The 27,667-nt window shown below is 42.4% G+C and overlaps 1 protein-coding gene across 2 annotated transcripts in view; it reads right to left on the reverse strand.

The window, feature by feature from the left end:
* Positions 1 to 27,145, reverse strand: part of GAREM1 (GRB2 associated regulator of MAPK1 subtype 1) — a 101,837-nt gene extending 74,692 nt beyond the window's left edge. The window contains exons 1-2 of one of the 2 annotated variants that reach the window (XM_041477620.1): positions 26,719 to 27,145; positions 4,028 to 4,168 (exon numbers count right to left, since the gene is read on the reverse strand). In XM_041477620.1, coding sequence (XP_041333554.1) covers positions 4,028 to 4,168; positions 26,719 to 26,839 — 262 coding nt within the window. In that variant the 5' untranslated portion in view covers positions 26,840 to 27,145. Of the gene's footprint in view, positions 1 to 4,027; positions 4,169 to 26,718 lie in introns of those variants that run through there. The other variant, XM_041477621.1, reaches the window with a different exon arrangement.
* Positions 27,146 to 27,667: the final 522 nt, after the last annotated feature.

The raw sequence follows: 27,667 nt of genomic DNA on the forward strand, positions 1-27,667 counted from the left end.
TGTGTTACAGTGTGGCACACCCTGGAGTAGGGTGTTACTTTCTAATATCTTTATAGAAATACTTTTGTTATTAGTTGCCTCCTGTGTGCACACAGATGGCAGCAGAGACGTAAGAGGCATTCCCTCCAAACTCTGAGGAAAACTGAGTAGACAACTATAGAAAAAGAAAAGGATTTTTACATTTGTGTGTTTGTCTTTTTTTTTTTTTTTTAAACATCATCTCAAAGGAACAGCCTTCCTCTCAGAATGGAAAAAACCAAACAGTTGAAAAAAAATTGAGCCATCAGTTGCAATGAGAGAGAGATAAGGCCCTAAAAAACCCCAACATTAAAAGTCCTGCTATGATTTGATTAAACATGGGGAGTATTTGGGGCAAAATGACCTGGATGCTGCCAATTCAATCCAAAGTACTTTTTTCTTTCATTGTATGCACTCACCACCACTAGCACGACCTTTGAAAGAGAAGACTGCACTGTGTAGGTGGGGGTATGCACACACTCCACAGTCTTCTGTGTCACTTTTCCTGTGCAGCAGGTTTTAAGCAACCACATCCCACTTGATCATCCACTTTCACATCAATAACCTGCACAGATAAACAACTATGGCCACGTAGCAGAGGCATTTACAGTCACAACAGAACACCTCTGTGGCTTGAGCTGATGAATCCTCAGAAACACAAACACACAAACTTCAGAATCCTCAGAAATACAGTTTTGAGCTGTAGAGTCCTGGAAAGTAATGCAAGAAGAATCAGACAACACCGGAGGGCCACAATATTAAAACCCTGAGAGTGTCTTCAGTGCCTTTCAGTTATAACAGAATACATCTGAGCATGTCCCTGGGACACATCTTGCTATGCAGAACTTTTGCAGAAGAATGAAAAGTATCCTTCTTGGCTAGCAGCAGCACAGCAAAGTGTAATTCTGCAAGGTACCAACATGCCCTGTATCTTCCAAATTGAGATCATAAACCAGTATTTTCCAGAGGCTACCAGGTGAGACATTTATCAAGGTAAAGGTTACCACGCTGCCTAAGCAAAACCTAACAGTAATATTTAACATCAGCTGGAGGGTATTGGTAACATACACTTGCTTTTAGAGTAGAAATTAAGGATATCAGAGTACCAGGAACAAAACATAACTAGTTCAGAGAGAGAGCTGTTAAGACCTTCCTATAAGTATCAAGTGTGAATTGTGTACCTGAAGAAAGCAAACCACACCAAAGGAATGTCCATCTGCTGTGATGGCTTACCTTGGATTCTTATGAAACCCATTCTTTCAGGACAAGGCAGGGCACTATCAGGACATTAATTTTGATATGCTCTCCATTCCATATGCATGTGAAGACTTCTGGTGTTTTAAGTGCCAGAAACACATCAGTTATTTGGTTTTAATTATGTAAAGAATTAACTTGATGCTACATTAAATTTAATTTTTACTCTAAAGAGAAGCAGACTGGAGAGAATATTTAAGAGAGAATGGTTACAGTAACAGCTGTCATATATGATCTTTAACAGCAAAAATTAACTATATCTGCCATCACCAAAAGAAACAACCAGGTGGGGGTTGTAGCACTTTCATAGTAGGGAAAGCACCACCAGCAAGACTGCACAACTCAGATTCTGGTAATAAAATTTAAATAATAATTAAATTTAAATAATTTAAATGTAGAATACAGCATTACCCTTCTTTAGTAAGGCTTTATTGTATTTGTTTTATTATATTGTTTAATAAGCGTACCAAAACCTGATTTAGCAAGTAGCAAAATAAGATTTACTTTATGCTCATAGTTTTACATATATATGAATGATGACTTTGTGTACTTAAACTGTAATCTCAGGAAAACAAAATCAGTTTCAGTGTCTCTTTCTGCTCAACTGTTACATGAAAATCATGTTGCAATTTGTGACATTGAATTTCTTCTAGGGTTAAAGAACAAAAAAAGATACTCTATTAAAGCCAAAACAAACCTTGAAAGTCATTTCAATGAACTCTTATATTCCATCTCTAAGGGTCATTCTGGTAGGTAGCACATTTTAGCTGACAGAAGTTTAAAGCTTAATCATGCCAAAATCAGTCCTGTAATCCAAGTTAGTGCCCAACCCAGCAAGCTGGCTCAGGCAGCTCCATTAAACCTGGCCTCTCCAGCGGGGAGCTCTGGATCCCAAGGGCGGTGAACATGGGGCACTGCACGGAGCAGCACTGACAGCACACTCAGTGCTAGCTCAGACCTCTCTATGGTACTCCACAGCAGCACATCTTTCGGGTATGGAAGACACCTCTAACTGCATTTAGATGTCAGCATCCAAGTGCCAAACTGCAGTGCTTCGCTGTCTAACCCTTCACATGCACAGATTTATCTCTCTTTTCATGGAGGCAAGCCCATTAGACATGCTCTGGTTCTGAAAGTTAGCACAGACCATCTTTGTGATGTTTCTTTGGCAACAGTGAAGCTCATCTCGTGTTCAGTAAGTGTCCTCACTAGGTGGAAGCTTCTGAACTTTCAGGTATTTTCATCTCATTCATGAGGGTTTTGTGGCAGGGAACTTTCTTTGACAGCAAAACATATTTTGCTAACTAAACACACCCTCTTTTCCTGCATTAACACAAGCCAGGAAGAAAAGCACATTGACACTTTTACAGTGTCTCAGGGGATAGATTTTTATTTTGCTGGTGTCTGTGTAAATTTAAGATATGAATGAATGGAAACATGAAGAGTCAGGAAACCCTGCTTAGCATGTCATTGTTAACTTTAAAAATAAAGAACGAAACCAAGCCTTCAGTAAACCCCTTAAAATATGTCATGCCAAATAACCATTTTATTTTCTGTTCTCCTTCCAGGAATCAGTGTAAGGATTTTAAAACGTGGTATTCAGTTCAAAGGAAGTGAAGTGCTTATCTGTCCACACCACTGGAGCTTATGCAGCCAGGAGGTGTAAAAAAAAAAAAAAAATCAACATTACTAAGCATAAGCACTAGAAAATGTTTATCCTAAGAAAGCTAACTTCAAAGAGTTTTAAAGCCACATGCATTATGACACTATATGCCATCAGACCAAAGCTTTTAAATATATCTTAGAAAAATTAACATTCCAGCAGTGAACTCCAAGGAGAAGCAGTACCTAAGAAGGCAAGTGGTGTAATTTTCATCACTGGAATAGGATGCATTGCTGCAGCTGCAGCACTGGTGTGACTGACACAAAGCAACTCAGCCAGGTCTTGTCCAACGCAGCACACCCTCAGTGCACAGTGTTTTAAAGGAGACTGTAGCAGAGCCAAGCACATTATTCAATTGATAACTGTTTATACAGAAGACTAATTAAAACTCTAAGCCCACATCTTTACTTTGTAGCAATGTCTCTTTCAGTTCACACTTTCCAGCTTTGAAAAGTTTTCTATCTACTGTTGTAACATAAACTGTTCCCACTCATTCTGTTGTTCTGCTCAGCTTGTGAATAAGAACACTAAACAGCAGGAAAAAGTATTAAAAATAATTTCTTAGCAAAGTAAAAATAATTTCAAATTATAAAATAAATACAGATTAGCTGGATCATAGCTACTTGGAACAACAGTGTTACTCTATCACTCAAGAAGGCAGACAAAGACAAGGCATTACTGAGGAGCAGAAGTTTAAAACTACAGTATTATTACAAGGAGTCCCTGGTGTTTAACATGGAAACATCAGAAAATCTATTCCATCTTTGACCAAACATTTCAAGGCAATTTCCAACTTTCACACTTGTGTCTCCACATTCACACATGAGAAGTGCTGGCAACTCATTATGCTCAAATTGAAATCAATTCCTCTACACAGCTACATGTTCTGTCAATGTGTTGCTCAATGAAATACATCTATTTAGCAGCCCTGCAAGCAAGTCAGCGTCTCTTGCTCTGTAACATTACTAAAAAGTTAACTCATAGATGATGGCATGAGAAGCTTAGCTTCACCCTCTCAAATATAATGATCAGTATGAGTGGTAGGTAATTAATTATTTTTGAATTTGTATTTCAGGTCAACGTTAGCTTTACCTGCATAATGTACAGGGATTTCTATCTTTGGCCCTATGACGTAGTGACCCTCCTCCAGACTGTGAGCTGTAATTGTTGTCCACTGCCGACACGAATGAATCAGAAGATAATCGCTCTCCCGAAGACCTTCTATAGTTTCTCCTGTAAAACAGACGTAGGGTTTTTTTAAAAAAAATAAAACAAACCACACTTACTGCGTGATGAACTAGGAAAGCATTACAGCAAGCATTTTATTCTTATTAGTGTTTATTTTTTCTACACTTTTTGATAATTAAAAATTCAATTAAATAAATTTCAACTCTATCCAGTATTCACTTTTGCAACTTAAGCACCTTACCTTCCAGAAAACAAACATGAAGCAAAATACCTCAGTGCATGCATACAGTATCACAGAGATGCAATCCAGATTACTGAGTAGTGGCTCTGGGGCTCCTTTTACAACTTTCTGCATAAACACACTTCACATTTCTATTTCAGACTGCCTATCTCACTTGATACAAATACTCGAGAGATCCTTCAGTTTTTAAATAAAGGGAAAAAAAAATCCAACACATTCTCATATTTTCAAAGAGCAGCACCACACTACCATACAGTAGTAACTGGATATCACACTTTCAGATACAGAGAATTCATCTTTGTCATTCTATCCCTTTGCAAGCCACTGCTTAATTAGCCATTCAGATGTCTATAAACTTAATCCTATCACATAAGGAAGAGAAATGAATAAATAAATAAATATTTTTTTAAAAATTTCACAAACATCTAAGTCCCCTCTCAGACTGAAATTCGACCAGAAGCCTACCGAGACAATGTGTTGCTCACCTTTCTAAGGCACTCTCTCATACTCTTGTACTCTGGTGTCTGTCAAACCTGTCCCAAACACTGCCAAAGATCCAGTTTTCCTTCCTTCCCTTGCCCCTCACAACTTTGCATTTCTGCAGACTATCCTCCCCTGTTCTACAGTTTGCAGTGCATCATCAGGTCTAGAGTGCTTTGCTAGGTTTCCCAGCAATTGCAAGAGCCATTTTAGACAGACCACTTAAAGTGCCAGCTACACATCTCAAGTGATATGATATGTGACCAAAATTTCACAGAGCAGGAAACTGTTCTGCATGTCATCACAGAACTGCTCTTACACACCTGCAGTCCCGCTCAGTACACTTCTGCATTAAGCACAAAAAAACAGCCTTTCTACAGGTGTCTTTGAAGCAGTCACTTGGACTTTCAGGAACACTCAGCAGACACTAAACATGGTCCAAAAATAATTAAACTTTAAATTTCATTTTCCTTCTCTCCCACCAGCTCTGTGCAGTTACAGCCAAAAGTAACACAAATAGTTTAGCCCTGGAATCAGGTTTGGACAAAACCCATCCCCTTCAGTTACTACAACAAACTGAACTTTCTCCACACTGTCCTGATATTCCTAAAATTCAGTGGAAGAATGATAATTTCCTCAGCCTGGGGCAGCAGACATTTCCTCTGTTCAATCTCTGCAAAGGAGAGCTACTTCCCACTGAGCTTTTTTTCTGCCTGCAACAGGCACTCTTCCACCGTAGACAACAGCTTCTACATAGCCCATTCCTGCCTGATTTCATGCTCCCATTCAATCAGAAAGCACCCTCCTACACAATTTTAAACAGAGCAACTGGTGTGTGTGAGAATTGTTGAGATTTTAAATCAGAAGAGACCATTACGACCATCTGCTCTGACACCCTTTGGCCACAGGATTCTGCTTGTTTCCTCCAGAAACTCGGATCTGGCTAAACAAGGGAGAGACCTGCAGAGTCCAATAGATGGAGCTCCATGGGTCTGCTGTTCCATGGCCTGTTAAACATTAAAAACATTCCTGATTTGCCCATTTTGTCTTTAACTTATGACCATTGGTAAACTGCTATGATATAGAGGTTATGGAGGAGAAACAAAAAGAAGTCAGAAGGTATACAAAGCTCCTTAGTACCAGTTATTTTTGCTCCTATGAAAGTACATTTCTAGGTATCCTTCATTTCCACAGCACAGAAAGTAGCTTCCAGGTAAACAGGCCATTTCATGAACTGGCTTCCAGGTGTTCCTTGGACCACATCCCTTGGCAGCCCAGACAGGCAGGCTGCTTAACACCAGCTTCTGATCCCAGGGAAGCACCACGACTCCACCCACAGCACACTGGGATAAAAGATCTTGTAAAGCCTAGGGAAGAGTGGCAAAATTACCATGCAGCATCAGGGGATTCTTTCCCATCCATATGTTGAAAGAAATTCAGATATACTTGTTGAAGGAATTACGCATCTGCTAAGTTTTAGCTAGTTATCAGACCTTGAGCATCTCCTGTTTTCTGCTTACAGGGCAACCTCTAATAAATATAAGAATTACCTTCAGCTTGCTGCAAAGCCTTATGAGGGAAAGCACAATAAAAACAACAATAACAGTAATAATAATACTAATACTAAATGGTGTTATTTGAAACTCATGTTTCAGTTTTGAGAGTTACACTCATGCTTCCTATAATCTGTGGCAACAAGTGGGACAACCCTGTCCCACAACAAAATCCAACCTATGATACCTAAGGGAAGACCCAGTATTTTACTAGTTTCACTCACAGTGGTGAACAAATTTGGAATAAAACACAAAGCATCTCTGGTATACATTTTCTCTGCCTTACAATCTGTAGGTATAATTTGAGAATATTACCTAAAGGGAGGCTGGACTCTACATCCAGAATTGCAGGGAAATAATTACAGTATGGGTCACCCTTGAAGAATCTGAGGAAGATATTCTCAGGAAAATAAAGACATCCATTATGAAAAGGAGCTTCCAGCCATGGCTCACATGCTGCGATCTGTTTAAGTGGTTGCTCCACTAAAACTGGGTGGGAGAGGTGAGTGTAAAAAGAGATTAGTAAGGCAGGCCCAAGAGTGACTACGTCATTGAGTCTGCAGCTGGAAGTAGCCGTATTTTTTTAAACAGAACCTTACAAACCACAATTCTGATTACATCAATTATTTGCTGCAACCGATTACATCGGAAATTAATTTCGTGCTTTGCCACAGGAGACTGGCGGAGACAAGGTGAAGCAGATGTGACAAGGAGTTGACACTCCCCTTAGCTCCTTAACAAAGGGCAGGTCCTTACCAATCCCTGATCTTTCCTAACCATTGGTGAGACAGATTCCTGGGGTTTGCTTTATAGGAAGAGGCTCCTTGTCACCAAGGGATTAAAGGACTCTCAAAAACACCAGGCTAATCACGGTCTCCAGGCTATGCAAGGAAAATGTGACTGAGGTCAACAAAGCAACTCACTTCTTTCTTCCCTTTTCTTCTACTGTCTCCCCCATAAGACTTGCTCACTGATTTTCAAATGCTTTCTTCCTGGAGGGGAGAACTTTCCAGGCTGGAGACCCCTCTGACCCTTGCTACAAGACTCCTGTCCCAGCTCAACCCAGTCCAGGGTCAGTTATCCCTTTACACTTTTCTCAGCCTTGCAAAACAGCCACACACACTCCATCTCATTTCCCCCCACCACAGTGGCATAAGTTATGCAAGCCTTTCATTAATCACATTTTAGCTGTGTGGGAGAGAACTCGGCAGCCCTCATATTCACCAGCTACGCAACTCGGTTCTCACCTATGCAACACTCTCCTAGGCTGCTGCTTACATAAAAATAAGACACCATGAGAAAACAGAGAACACAGGCCACTCATCTTTACTAACAGTTTTGTCTCTTATGATCCAGTGTGGATTAGCTGCTCTATCTTTTCACCCTCTCCTCCCTGCCCCACATGCCTGCAATATAATTAAACCACTACAAAGATTCTACAGGCAAATACTTGTGCTGGTCTTTTACTCCCCCAAATGAAAGTCAAGAGAAGCAATGAACTACCACATGCAATTCCCCACCTTTCCCCAAGTTGCCTACCTCCTTCCAAAATATGAGTCAAGTTTATTCATAATAATGCCTAAGACACCCATGATTTGCTAGCAGCTCCTAAACCCTAAATCAAGTGTAAACACCCATTCTTGCCTGAGATTAAAAGCCTCACACGTCTAAACTGAAAACTTAGCCAATACGTTCCAGCACAAGCTGATCTCCCACAAGCACTCTGACCACAATCAGTATTTGGGTACTTCACTTAGCACCACCAAAGCAGCAATAGGTCTTCAGGTGTTCATTGCAAATAAGATTCACTATAATTTTTCAATTGCATGACCCATTTCTGTACAATTCCTAAAACCCTCTAATACTGCCAACACCATGCTTGTTGAAGGGTAGTTGCAGGGGAAACACTGATCAGGAAAGGAAAATCATTCACATGTTGATACAGTCATTACAAAAAAAGGTAATTGCTTAATCAAGAGTCCCATGCTTATTAAATATTATCTATATTAAATACCAATACTACTTTAATAATTCTTTCCAGTTCCAAAACTGGATCATCTACATTTGGCAAATCTTGACTCTGTCATTGTAAACATTCCAATTTCAATTTAACAGGTAACAGCTGTAGCAAGACTGATGAAGGAGGAATGGAATACCTTCATCTACAAATTCAGAGATGAAATTATGTCTTCACCTGTACTTTTTGAGAACCAGGCGAGAAAACAGAAGTCAATTACATGCAGGGACTGAGTTTATATATGTCTATGTTGCAGCACAGAAAGAAAATAATTTATTTTGAAAAGAGCCATTTCTGCAAGTTGTTGCCCCTGCCTACTTTCTAAAGACACATTCATTTTTATTTAGTTTAGCATTTCACAATTTCAAAATGTCTATGAATTCCCCCAAAGCCTCGAGAGAATAACTGAAGACAACTTCAGTTTTGAAGGGTCTGAGCTCTCCTGTCTTCTCTTTGTTTCCTCCTGGATCACAGAGTATCTCAAGTTGGAAGGGACCTGTAAGGAACATCAAGCCCCACTGCTCATTCCTCACAGGACTGCCTAAATATGGGCAAGTATCACCAAGATGCTTCTTGAACTCTGACAGGTTTGGTGCCCTGACCACTTCCATGGAAAGCCTATTCCAGTGACTGACCACCCTCTCAGAGAAGAGCCTTTTCCTAATGTCCCATTACAGTCCACAAAAGAAAACTCACAGGTCCCAAGTACTCTGCTTGCCAAAGACAACAATGACTTTTCAACACCAACCCCTAAAGAAAATTCATTAAACAAATGAAAAGAACCAACCAACCAACAATAAAACTTTTACAGTTCTCCTCCTAATATTGGAAAAACTAACACTCAAGTCACTGCAAAATGCTCAGGCCAATATGACTCACTCACTCACAGAAACTACACAGCTAAAAATAGGCAGTGATGTACAGGAATATAAATGCTTTATAATGCCACATACTTTGTCATTGTGGCTAAGAGTTTGCATCACTGCCTTAAAGCACAGGCTTTGAGTCTGGAGATATTAAAATAGTAGGTATCAAGGTAATTCAGAGAAAGAGAAGTCATCGCATGCAAGGTTCCAGTAACGCAAGAGATTCCATTTACAAACACCAGATGAGCTAGATACCATTTCCTCCTGCCAGGAAGACAGTTATGGACACATTCCACTCATCTCATTCATCACAGAAGACTGCAAAGTGAGCTTAGTGCTGTCCCTTGCACATTAGCTCAAGAACGCTGAACTTGCTCTTTCTGGAATGAAAAGGCTTACAGAAAAGAACCAGGAGCTCACAAGAAACTTAAGATGGCTTTTGTGAAATAACTGATGAAAAAGATGCCTGTGAAAACCCCAGGGAAAACTCAGCAAGACTTAGGGCCATGTGTTTTCATTAAGCCTGAACACCATCTGCATGCAAGGTAACAGATGCTGTACAATTAAGTGCATCACCCGGACTGTCTTGGTCAGTTGAGTAGGTGGTGAGTTTAATTATTCCATCTAATGTTCCATAATCACATTACATATCATTACATAGAAAAATCTCAGCAATATTAAAAATCATGACTGGGTGCTTACCCAGGTACCTACCAAACCAAACAAAAGAATAACATCAACCTTATTCCTCCTTGAGTTTGCACTAGTATTTGCTAGGAATGCACATTAACTGGAAAAAGGTGGCTGGCTGGTCAGGTGAGCACCTATGCTGTGAAATAATTAGGCAGAACTATCAGCATGTGGCTAGTGTTACAAGGGAAGGAGGTCTATCCGACAACAACCGAAAACTAAGAGAAAGCAAAACTAACAGAAGCCAGAAAAAAGAAAGAATTGAGGTTCTTACTTATTCATCGTGCTCCCATTACACTGAAGAGCCCTACTCACACACTATCTGCTTCACTGGGCATGCAGCTTCCCTGGGCTTTCCCTAGCTGAGGACCAAACAAGCCATGCATTAAGCTAAATCTTAACATTATCCTATCCCACTATGAAAACAAAAAGACAGCCCCACACAGTATGAAATGAAGTTATAATCTATCTCGCTAAAAAAAAAAAAAAAAAAAAAAAAAAAAAAAAGTATTACAGATTTGCATGGCTCTGTGCAAAGAGATGTTTTGGGTCAGAGAGAGGTCACACTGCTAGCACAAATATAAATGCCAGTGCTGCTGTTTCATGGCAAAAGAAGGAACCTACAAAATCTGGCACTAGCAAATGAATAAAAGCTGTCTTGTTTCTGGAAAGGCAAATTTGTATTTCAACAGACACAGCTAGTCACATAGCTCTCACACAAGGTAACACCTTAAGATTAATTAAATTTCTTTTAATCTAATTGGGAGATCCACAGAGGGTAAAAGATGAAGCCAAGGCCTCCTCTCAGCACAAAAGCTTGGGGGAGACCCCATCTAAAAGCTCAGGGCTAAGCACTGATGAGACAGCACACCTGAAGAGACCACACACAGGTCAGAAACACCCAGCACCTGTGGGCAGCTGTGAACTGCAGGCATCACACACGCTTCAGTCTCCTTGGCAATGAGGGTCTGGGAGCACCACAGGTACCTGCAAGCCTTTCCAAGATATGCTTTGCTGTACCACCAGGTGTTAAAACAAGGCTGGGTATCACAACATTTTTTTGTCTTAAAAAAAAAAATAAGAAAGAAAAGATCAATCATAACTCAAGAGCCATTCTTATCTGAGTCTTTGTTTCCTCTCACTGGTGGGCTAATCCTTTACATAATCTTCAAAGAGGTCTTAGCACTGCAGGTCTTATTTAGCCAGTTGTTTGTTTGGGCTTCTGATCTCTTAAAATACAACACAACAAAAAACAAGGCATAACATCCACAACAAAACAGCAGATGGCAACTTCTTGTCCCACACAAACCAAGTAAGCCAAAACAAAAATACATACACCAAGCTGTATCACAAAGAGCATTCACTGTTGATTTGAATTTGTACTCATTTGATTTAGGGACACACAGAAGCACCAGCAGCGCTCAAGCAGCACTGCACTGAGTTTGTTGCTTTCATGGTATTAAGAATACAAGTTCTCTGAAAAAACATACACAAAAAAAGCCTCAGAGTGTTAGCATGGGCAACAAGCTATTGAAAGAGAGCTCCAAGTTCCCTGCACCAGTGCATGGGACAGCTTCCATCCGACCTGCACAGTGCTGTCAACACATGATCCCTCACCACCTCTAGCACTCAGCTGTATTACTGCCACAGCATTTCACTGGCACAACTGCTGCCTCTTCTCCTACAGATCATTTCATTGATACTTAGAGCTTTCTTCTTTTACAATGATGAGTTTGGGATTTACGTTTTAGGTGAAGAAACAAAAAACTTTTGCTAAGTCTGAATATTTAAATTAGGAGAAATTAATTTATTATTATTTAGGAGGCTGTGCCACCTCTCCTTATGAGAACTCCATGTGAACTCTGAGGGAGGGTGGAGGGAGAAAGTCAAACCTTTTGTTTTCTGCACACTGCATCATACTGCAGACTATCTGCTGGGTTTTTTATCTATGGAGACGCACCTCAATGAATGTCAAAGACTAATAAATATTAAATTAGGGTGGTTTGCTTGCTTAAGCTTTGGCACTGTCCTCCGTTACTGAGTCAAATCTCCATTGAGCTGTTCAGCCTGTCAGTGCTATTTCTTTGGCAAAAGCACTGGTCTGTACCTACTGATGTAGGTCAGCAGAAAAAGTTCATTAGGTAGAGAAGGGCATCTGAATTTTTCAGTCTGAAGTAGCAAAGGAAATCTGTAGGGAAAAAATTTGCATCCTTATAAAGTTCCTTAAAGGAAGGGGAAGAAAACCCCAGAAATATTTTGCTACATGATGAAGCCCACTTGTAGCAACATTAGACCTATAAAAATTGAATTTTTTTTTTTTTATGTCACTGTGAACAGACACTCAAAAGAGTTACTCTTGCATTAAATGCCTAATGGCAGAGAAGCAGAAAGAGCATGCACTTGGAGAAAACACTACTACTACTGAAGACAAACCTCTGAAAGCCACTTCATGTTATCAGTCTGATTTCATACAGACACAAAAAAAGGTTGATTAAAAAATTAAAATCAAGCTGATCAGAGAAACTTCCTTGTTTAAAAGAAAGCATAGCAACTTGCGTGGGAGTATATCATGCAAAGTCTAAATGCAGACTGCCAGTAAGTTAAAAGGGTAAACATTATAATTTCTAGGAGCAAATATTGTCGTTTCTAGGAGTAAGATGAAAAAAAAAAACAGCAACCCAACCAAAATAAACCACATTAAAATTTAAACATCTCAGGGCTATATAATGTAATGTACTAAATTTTTAATTTAAAGTGGGCAGATTCATTAGGCAAGCCTGACAGTGGTCTCAACTGACTTTCTGTGTCTGAGCATAGTGGAAAAAATGAAAACAGAAGGCTCTGTACCCAGCTACACAATCTTTTGAGCTTTCAACACAAAGATCTAGAAAAATATTCCAGTTATATCTAGGGCTACTGATAATCAGCCTCACTTTTCAGTTTCCCTTTTTCCTTCTCAAACAAATTCCCAAGTACTTTTCAATATGTGCTTCCATTTAACACTTCCATTCCTGCAGCACATTCTTTTGTGCTGCTTCCCATTATCTGGATCAACGAGCATTTCTGTCATGATTCAAACTGCAACTTAACACTCCTCTCTCCAAAAAAAGTAAACCCAAAGTAATACTGACTTGACCTTCCATCAGCAGGACAGACTTCATGTCTTCCAGTGGGTGAAAAGTTTCCTTTGACAGCATAAGGATTCATACTTAATTTGATTTTAAGATGACTTATATTCTTCCTTCTTTTGCCAAAAACAAGAAGTGGGGAAAAGTTGTAAGCATGGAAGTTCAGGCAAAATTAGTCAAAATTCTTCTGTGTTGTCTGTCAGATCAAGACTCAACCTACTGGTGTTGAGTTGCTTTTCAATTACAAAAGAGTTTTAAAAAAAGAGCTTTTAAAAATATTTTTATTTGAGAGCTAGGCATCAAAGCCAGCTCAGGTTGTGTCTCACAAACTCAACAACAATTTCACATCATTTCTTTATTAATTCACTGCTGAGACAATGTAGGAAATGTCCTGAGACTTGCCCAACCTCATCCAGTGCTACCCAAAAGCTGCTCATCTGCAGCAAGGTCTGCCACCAGCAATTACACTTGTCTCCACCTTGGATGGTGGAGCGAGGAACACTAAATCTTCCTGCAGCTTCAGGGAGAGCTGGGCAAGATGCATCTACCCAAGAAATAGTTTGTCCCAGATGAAGCCTCTTTCATCCAAGGTGTACTGGTGGCAACACAACTGCCGTTGGCTGCACTGCAACAATTTTCAGTTGTCTGAACAGGGAATCCAGCTTGCTTCACTGACCCCACCTGCTCAGCAAGGAAGGAGCAAGGACAGCATCACCCCCAGAGTGCCTTGTATTACTACCTGGGGTACTTTGTGCATTGATGGAATCCTTCAGCCTCACAGTACTGTGATCAGACTTTGCTCTGGGCAACCATTAAATATTTCACAATCAAGGGAAAGGAGATAAGGCTTTATTTCTGCAATTTCCAATCCCTCTGCAAAAGCCTGATAAAATCAAATTGCTTCAATCCAACTGATGCTGAACTTAAGCTATCACCCACTAATACCTAACAAGAGAGCAGAGACTCCCAACCACCTATTCTTTTTATGCCTGCCAGCAAGAAGACAGATTTATTTCTCTAGGATTAGAATTTTGCTATTGGAATGACTGGATATACCAGTACTGTTGCAACAAATCAGCATAAACCATAATCTCATTACAAAGCTATGGGACAGATTAATCCACTGAAAAATCCAGTTTGTTCCAAGGCAAGCTTTTCCCTAGCTGCAAATATACAGAGACAGCATCTCAGTGAGTCTTCAAAAAAACCTGTTTGACCTACTGCAGGGAAGAGAAGGACAAATATTTTAAATAAGCAGCAACTGGAATTTTGGTGCCACTGCCACTGATGGTAAACTCTCTGCTGACTTCAGCAATCTCACAGTTTGAACCTTGGCATCTTGCTTTCTTTGTGTTCATAAGAAAACCAGCGAGAAAAAAAAAGGAAAAAAAAAATAGTAACAACACAGATTTCATTGAGCTTTGTTTGTGTTTGTGTTTATTTCAAGCCTTCAGAACTAACTCTCATTCCCAGAATGAGAAACCTTACTTTTTATGAATTCAAGTCAAACAAGCCAAAACACATCTTTCAACACAGACTGCTCTTCACTCCCACACAGGGGGAAAAAACCACTCAGTACAACAACATCTTAACATTCGCATTCCAAAACAGAGTAACTTTCTGTTGCTACCATAATTACTCTTCTTATTAATATTGAGCATCATCAGATGTAACTGCAGATTTGCTGTAACCTCATGACAGATTTAATTCTATGACTGATCAAACAAAACAGTCAAACACCATGGTTACTTACAACAGCCTAGAAAATATCAGCAAATCTTTAAACTATTCTGATACTCTCAACATGTTGAATGTCTGCCAACTATTAGCGGCAACTATTTGTCATTGTAAAAAAAGGAAGGAAAAAAAATCATACAACCACTCAATTCCTTAAAAGAATGAGATTCTTATGGAAGAGAGCTCTCTGCTTTTGAAGTCACCTAAGACCACAAATCTGAAGTAATAAGAAAAATAGCAAGGAATGGCAAGTTTAACTGCACTTAAAATGGTCACAGGTTAGAAATATTGAGGAGAAAGCTAAATAACTTTTCATTGTATGCAAGAGAGGTTCCAGCCTAGTTTATTGTTACCATAGGGAGTGAAAGGAATTGTGTTGATCCCATACGTAGTTGTTTTTCCATTTTGAATTCTCATGGCCAAAGTCGAAGGGGTAAAAAAGTTAAAATATTTATCCGCTCTTTGCAATGAAGGCACCAGGCCTGGAAATGAAAAATGCAAAAAAGTAGCTCTCAAACGCAGTCTGATAGGTAAAGAGAACAACAGCACTACCTGACCAAAGTTAAAACACAGCAGTAACGAGACCTCTGAGCAGTTTGCTGCCATACAAATAAGCTCCTTTAAATACTTCATTCACAGAACTGAGGTTCTCTTTCACTAGAGGCAGGCATTCCTCATTCTAGAGAGCTCCTGCTCAGATGTGTCTATAAATACTGTGAGGTCCACTGGAGGACACACTTCCAAGTGCCTGGTTAGCATCAGGTGCCCAGCTGGAGAAGCTTAATACTGACGAGGTGGGAGCATTTAGCATTGCACTTAACACACTGTCACTGACTTCCTATTTATGTCCAAGCACAGACACAGAGTGGTTGCTTCAGCTGATCAAGCCAGAGGCAGCTGCACACCTTTGCTGCTGCACAGGTCTTGAGCAGTGAGGTCAGGGAAGGCTGGGTAAAGCTCCCCAGAGTTGGGATACCGATGAAGAAAATATTAACCCTACCAGCCTCATGGATTTAAGTGCTAGAATTTGAATCCAGATTGCCCTGGCAGACAGAGAAACAGTCTATTCATTCAGACTTTTCCTGGGCACAGCATGAGAGCTGGGGAGCTCTCATTGACAGTTATTTATAATTAGATGATATTTTAAAATAGCATCCAAGTAAACATGCTCTATCCTCTCATTATCTATCCCAAGTCCTAAAGGGACACTATGGCACTTTGTGTTGCACAGCAGTGATCCCTGCTTGAACTTAGGGCATTTTGGACAAGCTCCCAATTAAAAATAAGTAGCCCAAATGCAGGAGCTGCTCAAGCATAATTTTCTTTGGTTTTCAGAGAACTCATCATTACAATTTAATTTGTCTCTCATCTTTCTTGCAGCCTGGGTTTAAGGGTGAAATAAAAACAGCTGGAAGTGAACAAAAGTTCAGCTCTGCTCTGAAGTGGGGCTGCCACCTGGCTGCTTGCCCAGTGGCCTGGCCCACCTCCCTGTGCCCTCACAGTCCGAGCAGGCACTAATGGGTTGTGCACACACAGCACCTGATTGTTGGAGCTGCCATTGCCTCTGCATTTGAGTTACACCCACCCTAACCCTTCTGCTCAACTGGAAAAATTCAAGTATCACTAACAGGCAGGTAATGCCTCTTCAAACGTGGGCTGACTGCATACAGGGACAGAAGTATGGATGTTCAGTTCTAATTAGGCACTTCTTTGGTCTGCTTACATCCTGGAACAGTATCTGAGTAATACAAGAGCTAACAGGAGGAACACATTTAAAACCCTACACCCTTTCTGATCAAGAACAGTCTTAATACTGAATGCAGTTTATTTCCATTGTTTCAGAGAATTCTATACTACAGCTATGAAGTATAAGAAGAATGGATTTTGCTTTAATAAAACGTAAGGGACAAGTGAATAACAGCTCTTAACAGCCCTTTGATAATATTTCTATCACCTTAAGAAGGCACATACAAAAAACCTCAAAAAACAACCCACTCTCCTGTGGAAAGGAAAGCTTTTACTTTCGGTAAGCAGCATGCAGAACACAGAGTGAATAAAAAAAGCCCATCATGCCTCACTCTCCCCTTGAGGGCACATTTATCTTTGCCCGCAGGCAATTTGGTCTTAAGATATTTTGTTATATATTGACAGGAATTCAAATTATATTTGACATTGCAACCCATAAGACATGCAACAGAAAATCCTTCTCCTCCAGCTCACCCTACATTTGGCTGCAGTGCTGTCACAGTTTTGCTGCTGGTCTGAAGCCACATCCTGGGTCCAGGGGCTGCAGCAACATGTGTGTGTTACTACATTTTGCATTTTGAGCCCTCTCACCTCTCCGAGTCACACATGTGCAGATGCTTTTTATATCTTCCTGCTGTGAGATTTCTGATTTATATTAATCAGAGATTAAGAGACAGAAAAAAAAAAAAAAAAAAAGTCTGACCATAATGAAATTATGTGAGTGCAGCTCAGGTAAGATCTCAGATTTAACTCTATGTGTGTGCCTGTGGCCCCTTCAAAGAGGAAACAGGGCAGTTTGTCCTTTGAATACATAGAAGCCTAAATAAAAACTGTTAACAAAGAAGCAAGAATATAATTAAGTGCTTTGGAAACCAGTCTTTCAGCAAGGATACACACCTAAGATTCTCCTTTTGGATCATCACATCATATCACAAATTGACAAGGATTACTACTATTCTTGCAAATACGCAGCATGCCCACTCTTACTCTCTAGGTCAAGCCAGCAATCACTGTGGGCTAAGAAAAGGAAGCATTACATGCAAAGCCTATCAATTCACATTTGAGTCCTGCCAGCAAGGCTCCCTTCACCAAAGTGAAACAAAACATCATGTCAGCAGCACAGTGTAGGACTCCACAGGGGAGATCCCACGTTTTCAGTGTTGATAGCAGCCACCCCTCTGCAGCAGGGAAGGAATTGCAGCTCCTTCTAACAGCAATGAACTGCAATTCCAGCTTCTGCCCCCAGTGACCAGAAACACTGAAGTCTCTAGAAATGCCTAAAATTACTTTGCCTGCTTGCTTTCCCACGTCTGGTAGCACATAGGCAGCTATCCGTCCTGGAACACACACAGTAAAACACCACACTGCTCTCTAGTCCAACAAAGACCCTCCATGCTGAGGGAAAAAGAAGAGGGCAGAGATAAAAGATGAGGGTATGGAGGGATGGAGAAGCAGAGTTTGCACAGGTGCTGGAAGAAGACAGCATAACAGATGGAAGGAGTGAAAGGAAGGACTATCCTATGTGAAGACAAGAAAGGATACAAGAAGCAGCTCTTTGCACTGCTCCATTCTGCCACTGCTGGACAGTGCTGTGAGTTTTACCTGACCGGCAACCTTGCAGATAACCTTGCAACACCTCCTGGAAGCCCACAAGGGCTGCAGGACAGGGTATGGAACAAATGGCACAGATTGGAGCCAAGGGTTCCTTGAACCCACTATGGTCTAAAGGGACACACTGAAAGATGCAACAGGAAAGTTGGACAAGAAGAGATCTGTGCACAAATGCCATTTTCCTCCTCCTCCTTAAAGAAAGTTTCCTTCATTTTCCCACCTCAATCTTCCCAGCTTCATCTCCAAAATGGTGAGGTGCCAGGAAGAAACAAGAATAGCTTTCAGTGGGGCAAATAAGCAAAACTGCCAGTTGGAACCACAACAACAGAAAAGCTGCAAACTGAAAAACAAACACAGGAGAGGGGGTATCCAAGCATTTGTGGACTACTTGGAAATAGCTCCTGGAAGTTAGTAACTTGAGTATTTAGACTGCATATCTTTTACAAACCCAGCTGCAAGGCAAACATGCTCTGCTTCAGTCTGGCTGCCCAGCTCACGCAGTGCTGAGCAGCAGCCCTGGCAGTGCAACGCTGAGCTGGGGGCAGCTCTGAAATGACTGCTTATATTGCATGCAGGGACGTTCCTCCACTTGTGCCCTTGGGTCAGCCTTGGGCACACAGCCTGTCCCTTCGGCACAGAGTGAAGGCTTATGCACTTTATTCAGGGTGGTTCATCTCTGTGCAACTAGCCCACATCCTCCTTGCACAGCAGAACAGTGTCCCCACACAGCCTACAGTCCAGCACATCGCCTTTGGAGGATGCACACCCCGACACTGTATCCCAGCCAGCAGCTCGTGCTACCCTAAACACTGGCTGCAGTCCCCAGTCTGCCCCTGGAAACCTGTCACCCATGCAGCCACATCCTTACCCATGCCAGGCAGATTTTTGCCATGAGGGCACCAAGACAGAAAGCAAAGCAGCACATGGCACAAAATGGCCCATCAAAAGAGGCTTCTACTTCTTTACTCAGCTTTTCCTCCCACTCCCCCAGTTCTGACTGTAAGGAGAAATGCCCCAACTTCCTTGTCGCCACCACAATGTTTTCACTGCTCATTTCACAAACAGAATTGCAGCATGTTGTGTTTTATATAACATTTGAGTCACTAGGGTTCAGCCCTGGTATGAAGCAACTCCAGTATCAACTTCATCAGGTTGAGATCTTGGGCATCTTCCAGTCTCTGAAACCATGTTTAAATCTTTATTCTTGGTTCTCTTAGAAGCCCAGGGACATTCTCACAGAACAAGAAAATCCATACACATCCAAGTTCTCTGTGATTACAAGATTATAACATCCTGAAAGAAAAAACCCAAAACCAAAAAGGACACTTTTCAAGTAACTTTGCATTTCTTGAACGTTCGCACTTCCAGGAAGCTCCAAGTGACCACAGCAACAAGATTTGCTGCTTTTCCTGGGAAAATTACCATCCACTCTTCTGCTGAGAGCCCATCAGCTCTTGCCTGGTGTGCAGATGCTGCAATCCCTGGCACAGGGCTCCCTACACCCCTAAACACACAGCTCTGCCAGCTATTGCTCGGCATTTCACGTCTTCATAATGGCTTGATCCACTCAGTGTGCACCTTGCAGTCTCAGGAGCATCTCCCTCCACATAACAGGCAGCCTGAAGGATGAGGCTGGACTCCACAGCCTTCCCAGCCCCAGGAAGACCCTTCTCCCCCCACCAGCATGCAGCACCAAGCCTGGCAGGGCAGTACATCACACAGCAGGGCTACAAGAGATATTGAGACACAGCAGCTATTCTTGCTGGTGCAAAGCCTCAGCCAAGCACGCAGGTGCCCTGACAAAGCTGCGATTTATTAGTTTTATGCCGACTTGCACATCACCTCAGAGACTGCAGTGCAGATGTGGCTCTAATCCTCAGCAAAGACACTCTTCAATCTGCTTATACACCTCAATTTTACATTTCTGTGCTAAGCCCTTTAGATGAGCAGACATGGTTTACAGGTGGAGGCACAGTGAAGTTCGCTCCACAAGTTTTTCATACTGCAAATGGTATGAAAATCGCAGACCACAAATGCTACGTAAAACTCTTTCCAAAGAGAAGGTCCATTAAAAGCAAAAAATTTCAGACTTGAAATATTGGCTCACTGAGTTTTATGAAGGTTGGTTTTGAGTCATATGCAATCCACATTAAGATGATGAATATTTTCCTATAGGGGAGAGACTTAAGCTGCCCTAATCCAACCAACTTGTTACTCCTAATGCCAAAAGGAAATACAGCAACACCCATGCCCTTTGCTTCTGACAAACCACCACTGGAATGACTGGAACACACTGCAACTCTTCCCACAACTTCCATCAAATCCTGTTGCACCAGACCATGCTGTCCAATATCCTCCAGCATTTCATCTTGGCATAGCCTTTGCTGGGGCATTACAGGGAGTGCCAGTTCACGTAATCACCGAAGCCAGGAACACCTAGTTCCAGAACAGCACTTACAGACAAAGCAGAAAACAACGAAGCCCTTCTTTCCTATGCTAGACTTATACCATTCCTTGCAACAGCAGCATATGATTCATCACACCACATTTGTTTTACGCTTAGGGGTTTGACTAACTGTTTGAGGCACCTTAATACCTTAGATTTTATGTGTATCTTGTGCTTTATTTAAAAGCTAGATGTAATTTAAAAAGGGGGGGGGAAGGAGAACGTAGTTATACCACTTGAATTCCAGTTAAGAAAAGACTAATGGTATTTCACCTTCCAAAACCTGAACTACATAATCATCCAGGAAGTGTTTATCCAGTTATGTACAAGAAGGCTTCACCTCGCAAAGTCAAAACTTTAGAAACTGAAACAAAGAGCTAGTAGTTTTATGCCTTGAATAAATGTTCATAATCTTCTCTTTATTAAGACAACAAGAAGTTAAGATCAATGTAACTATTTTCCATCCTAGCAGCCCTAACACACTACCATGGGTTCAAATGTCTGGTTAAGAACACACAATATACACTACTAAAATGGGTATGATGTTGAACTCTTTATCTATCTCACTGTAAATCCAGGGTACTCCTGGGAGCAGGTTTTGCCAAGCTACTGGCTTCCATCTCCAGAAAGGCACGATAATCTTCACAGACACCATTCGGTAGCTGCAGGTTTTAAATGAATTAAAAGCTTTTTCAATAAAATGTTTCTGGAACACATCTCTGCCAGCAGGGGAAAAGGAAAAAACCAGTCCAACCAAAACAAAAACCCAGGAGCAGTGGTTAGTGGCAACCTGTCAGTTGTTTTTTTTTCATCCAATTGTCTTGATGGAAACAGCAGACCACACCGTGAAGGTAGAAAGAAGAGGAAGCAAGCAGGAGATGCTACTGGAATTATTCTTTAATGGCAGAACACACAGTATAAACAGTCAGAGTTTCAAAGCTCTTCAACACCTAAGGAAGAAATCAAGCCAAGTGGATACAATGGATCTTGAGGGTATTTGCTGCCAAATCAAACACTTGTCTTGTCTGCCCCATACATAAGAACTATCACCTGCCACACCTCACTGGACAAGGCAGCCACACCTACAGCTGGCAATCAGATCACGGCCATTACCCAGGGTGTGAGCATATGTGAAACCTCTTTCTTGGTCCGTTCAAAAGCTTTGCCCTACTCCCACATGATGCCTTTTAAAGATTTATTCAATAGCAGACTACTGAGACATGCTGCACTAGCTTCTCAAAAGAAGGAGGTCATTCAAGACAATTAAAGCACGGATAGCAGCATTCAGACCTTTAAAGAATAAATCTCTTTGTAGTTTCAAAGTATTGTTCAGTTGCACAGATAACTCGCTTTTGTGGAGTGACGCAATGCAAAATTTTCATTATGTACATGGCCATGCTGTTCTATTGAGTATGATCTTTTTTGATAAGATGTGAGGGTGCTTAGTTTCCAGAACTGGAATCAGCTCTACAGTAACGTGCTGAATAGAACAATAGTCCCCTGAACACGACTGGGGCAGACAGTTGTCACTATGAGAAAGTTTTGAAATGGAAGAGAAAAAGAGAACCTGAAATAAAACTAAATAAAATCCCTTTGTCCCCAGGAGCAACAGCAGTACGAACTCACTATTCACCCACTACTGATATGTGCAGGAGTTCACCTAAGGGTAAGAAAGAAGAAAATCCCCTTTTAAATCTGTTACCCATTTTACAGATTTTACATTTCTTTATAGCTACCAATTCTGCCATTTCATCTTACAGCACATTTACAATGCATAAGGAAGAATTTCCTTCACTGCCTGCGTGGCTCATTGAGATCCATCATCTCCTCCGCAGGAAAGTTCAGCATGTTTTGCCTGCCATGCACAGTAGGGAATCACTTCCCTATGAGCTGAGGTCAAGTGCCACTATATTTGACCCCAACAGCACCACCACATTTTTTTTTTCCTAGATATCACTTAGGGGGAAAAAAAATTAATCAAAGGACCACATGGTCTTTTAATCCCATAAACCTTAGTCTTTTTACACAAACTGGGAATTTCTGTGAACTCTTCCAGTTCATACACAATATATGGGTAAAAAAATACCTACAAGCAAAGGCTGATCTTTACTTGTGAAAACACATCAAGACTGTCTGGGGAAAAAGGGAGTTCCACTAAGAAAAAGAATGACAGGCTCTGAGGAGTCTGAACGGAGCAGTAAGCTTACAAAAAAAAGCTTGGCCTAAAGCTCAGCTCTATACAAAGCAATATTTTCTTGATCTTAACCTTGATAGCATTTCTCTTTTACCCTCCAAAATTATCCTTAGAAAAATAATTACCAAAAATCTAAAGCCCTGAGATCAGCACGCACAACATCATTTCCGTACTAGCAACAAGACACAGTCACAGCTTCGCCATCAGCTTTTTCTCTGATGGTCTGAGGAGAGCCAAGCCCAGCCCCACGTGCAGCCCTGGTTCTCACAGGCCAGCCATGCTCACCTTTTGCCCCGTTGCAAAAACCACACTGTGATAAGATCTCTTTCTGCTGCGGGTTCCCAGAACAAAATCTTTCTCCCACTGCACCCACCCACAAGTCTCTCACTGGGGTGGTATTCAGCTGTGACAATGCAAATCGGTACTGGGGGGCAGAAGGGAGGGAGGACAGGAAAAACACAACACAAAGCTCATTCCTCTCTTGCTCTTCAAGTCTTGCTTCTTTTCATCTGAAAGAGCCCACTCAGTGAATTCCACAGCACGAGACCAAGTCCATGCATTTTCTCTGGTAGGGTGTTCAGCACTTTTTTAGCAGTTTTGTATTTGAGTTATCATCTAGAAATATTTAACTTGTTATGGAGGTTGGGGAAATACAAAACCCATTTGCTCCCTTCAAGAGTGACAGGTTTGGGTTTCTTTCAGTCGATTTGTTCAATTAATATAACAATGTTCACCAGGAAAACAATAAAACACATGAACACATTGAAACAAAAAATTTCATTTACAACTGAACAGCATCCAAAAGCATAACCTGAAACACAACCAGTCTTAAAATTTAAAAAAAAAACCAACCAAACCTGAAAAGTTTTTCAGGTTTTCAAGCTCTGAAAAAAAAACCCCAGAAGCTGGGGTTTATCATATTTATCATTTCTAGATGGATAAGGTAGGCATGAATGCCTAACTACTTCCAACTATATCTTGATGTAACAAAAGACTACTTCCTCCCATACCATCAAGAAAAACCCTCCCTTCTCAGCAGAGGACCAAATTTAGTGCACATAAATATTTCATAACTTCATCCTGTCAAGAAATCAAACTGAATTACTTAGGGCAATTTTCCAGGAGCTGCACATCCAAGCTCAAAGAATAAAACTGAACTGATCATACCCATTCTTCCGCTTCATACTGAAAGGCCAGAAGGTGAAGCAACAGTGCAAAACTGGACATCTCGTGTGGGTGCCATCTAAGAACATTATCTACCAAGTGCTAAACTCCATGAAGAAATGTAGAAACAACACAGTAAGACTGACATCTTCTGAAGAGAATACCACTCCAGCTTCACAATTCTCTCCTACCTCCTGGTTTGCCAGAAGAAACAAATTCTTGCTTTCACAAAACCTCATGAAAAATGAAACAAGAGCCAAGAAACAACTTGGCTGCTACAGACAGAGGCCAACCACGGAATCAAAAGGTGACTGAAGACAGACATCTACAGGTGGTTCGATTTCCAACAGCATGAAACACATGCAGCTTCCACTGACCTGGAGAGGAATTCAGCACCTGAAGAAGACATGAGGGCATTTCTGTGCAAACAAACCCTGACCCAAAGATAAGAGCCACACCCTGATAAAACTGGCACACGACACTACCTTGCTAACAGAGGTAGCCTTAAACTTCCTAAGCACTGGATGACACACATTTGGATTGGACTCTGCATTTATTTTCTTCAGCGCCGCGTCAAGAAAATTTCCGACAGAGCTCCACTTGTTCACCTTGCAAGACAAGAACTGGGATGCAGAGCAACCACCCCTCAGCAGCCCGTGCTCCAGTCAATTCCACAAGCATTGCACATTTCCAACTTTCCTCCTTTAGAAGGCTATGCGCTGATTCATGGTTGCTTTCTCTTATTGCAAGACAAGCTTCTCTGGAAAAAGAAAAAGCATTCTTTTCCCATCCCCAAGACCATGGCGTCTGCATTCTTTATAAAATATTGATTTGTCTGCTGTCTGTAGCGCCCGAAGTTAAAAGTACATGCATTTGAGTAGGTAAAACCAGATCCATGAGCCGCTGAACCGGGTAGACCTCAATCAGCTCCAACCTGAAGCCCTTCACACAGAGCCCCACCTGAGCCTGCCTCCTGGCAGGGCTTAGTGCGGGGCTGAACCTCTACTGCAGGACACCTACAGCAACAGCTGCCTCCTGTCTGGCCATCTCAGGGCATGGGCTGAAGAGCTCAGGTCTGTTTACATCCACTTGCTTGTGCATATGCTCTTAAATGTGGCACATGGGACAAAGAAGCCTTCGCACAAAAGCCACAACATCTTTGTCTCCCCAACAATTATGGGATATTCCCATCAACAGCTCCAACACATGGACCCCCCCCCCCGAGAAACCCCAACAGCTGCTTGCATCAAAACTCATAAACTTTCTCTACCCACAAAGCTTTTTCAGGGACCTTCTAATGAAGAAAGACAAGAGGAGCGGGGAGATTTGGAGGTGTAACACACAGAGAGGGAAATTAATAAGTCATCAGTATATACATCCTGTTACAGCCTGAAATAGTGCCAGGAGCCTCGAGTAAATTAACAGCCTTAAGTGCAGTGACTGGAGGCCATCTTAGCTGTTCCTAGTGACAGAAGGTATTACCACGAGGAACTCCTTAACATACCAGCTTTGCCATTCTCACAGGACAACATATATTTGACAGTATGATGAACAGGCAGATTCCATTAAAAAAGCCAAAATACTCTTTTCTTTAACCTGCTCCTGAGTGCCAGCTCTGAGGAAGTACTACGAGTGAAAGGAAAAATACTGCATAATCCAGGGGCAAAGTCAAAAATGATCACTGCAGTATGGAAATTGCAGTTAAGTAATAAAACAGCCTTGGTCTTGAACTGTACACTGGGAAGTAACAGAGGACGATGCCTGTGCTCATTTTTAACTTTTCAAATCAATACAAAACTTGACAAATCAAGAACTGTTCTATTATAACGTAAAAGCACATGATGACTTCATAAGCTAATGAATTTAAAAGCCTAGAATTTTTTTCCAATTTTTGAGTTATCTTCTGCATTCCTTTAGAGAGCTGGACAGTCTTTGTGGAACTACCATGCAATGGTACATATTGTTATAAACATACACAATATTACAAAGCAGCCGTCTGAGCCTTTATAAGAAAATTCCCACATTTCCCTGGTTCTCTGTGCCGACACATTACTTTTCAAGACATGGATCTAGGAACGGTAAAACGGTGCTGTCATAGCTGTTCTGTCAGACCTGATTCATATTTCCTGGAGTAAATAAAAAGCTGCACACTTGGAAACGGCAGGTGAGCACCCAAATGAACTGTAATAAAAAGTTATCGGGAGACTGCAAAGGGTTCTTATGTTACTTTTTTTTTTTTTTTTTTTTTAAACAGGTCTGTGGCCTTCTTAGGGAATTGTAACACAAGGGATTTAGCCCACTTGGCTATTTTGTATCCCTTCTTATTTGGCCTTGTTGTAGCATCACTTTATCAAAACACCGGGACTCCAGTGCTGAAAATGTACTGAAATGCTGGAAATGCCCTTCCACGCTTAATTTGGGACTGCGAGGACCTCTTTCAGTGGGGCGGGCTGCTGACAGCAAACAGGCTCCACCGAGCTGCCCTCCGCACCCGCGGAGGGGCACGGGGGCACATTACCCAGAGATGTCGGTGCAAAGCAACGCGCGGACTCCGCGGCGAGTGGGAGCCTTGCACCGAGCCCCGGCAGCGGCAGAAGCCGGTTCGAGGACCGCCGGGAGAGCGCTCCCGGGAGCCGCGGGAGGCACGGGGCGCTCCCGGGACCGTGTCCGGCAGCCCGCCCGCAGCCCGGCGCCCGCCCGGCCCCGCTCCCGCCCCACGCACCGCTGTCCAGCCGGGCGATCTGGGGCAGCCGGTAGGTGCTGACGAGCAGGTCCAGGGGCACGGCCACCGCGCTCCACTTCACGTCCTTGAGGTTGCAGCCCAGCGGCGGGCCGGGGTCCATCTTCCCGGCCCGGGAGGGGAGGGAGCAGCCAGACAGGCAGCGGCGGCGGGGTGCTCCCACCCGGCGGGGCGGCTGCCAGCGGGGCGGGCGGCTGAGGGGCGCCGGGAGGGAGAGGAGGAGGGAGCGCGGCTCGCTCCGCGCCAGGCGCCCGGGACGCGCGGGGCTAGGCAGAGAGCGAGGCCCGCCGGGCGCCCGCTGCTGCTGCGGCGGCTGCTGCTGCCTCTGCGGCTGCTGCTGCTCCCGCCGCCCCCCGGGACCGGCTGGGGCCGCCCGCCGCCGCCGCCGCGCCTGGCCCAGGAAGCGCCATCCCAGCACTGACTAATCAACAGGGTGCGAGCAACGCCTGCGCAGCTGCCGCTCCTCCCCGCGCCGAAAAGGAAAGTGCCGGGCTGCCCGCCCGCCCGCCCGGCGCGGAGAGCCAGAGCCAGCGCCTGCCAGAGCCGCCCAGCCCGTCCCTCTCACTCCACCCTCCGACCGCTCGCCCGACGTGCAGCCCGCACTTGGGCTATGTATCTCTTCTTTTAGTTTTCACCTGTGAGTCATGTATATACGTGTGAGTTCATGTATGCAGGCTGTGCACTGTTACTGCACACGCAGGTATTACACATATTGCGTATTCAAAGGTCCTCACACCATAGGAACGTTTGTAGACATTCATTCTTCAAAGTGGCTTCTGTGATGAAATCTTATATGATCTTCCTAAGATATTTTATTTAAAGTTATCCTTTATTTTATGCATTTTGATCTCCAGGCTGCCAGACTGCAGAAACTCTGGGAAATTAAACCAGAAAAACTCCTGGGTGGTTGCACTGTACTGTGCTCAAGTTT

This window comes from Pyrgilauda ruficollis, unplaced genomic scaffold (genome assembly GCF_017590135.1).
Source record: "Pyrgilauda ruficollis isolate IOZ18807 unplaced genomic scaffold, ASM1759013v1 scaffold41, whole genome shotgun sequence".
NCBI lineage: Eukaryota > Metazoa > Chordata > Aves > Passeriformes > Passeridae > Pyrgilauda > Pyrgilauda ruficollis.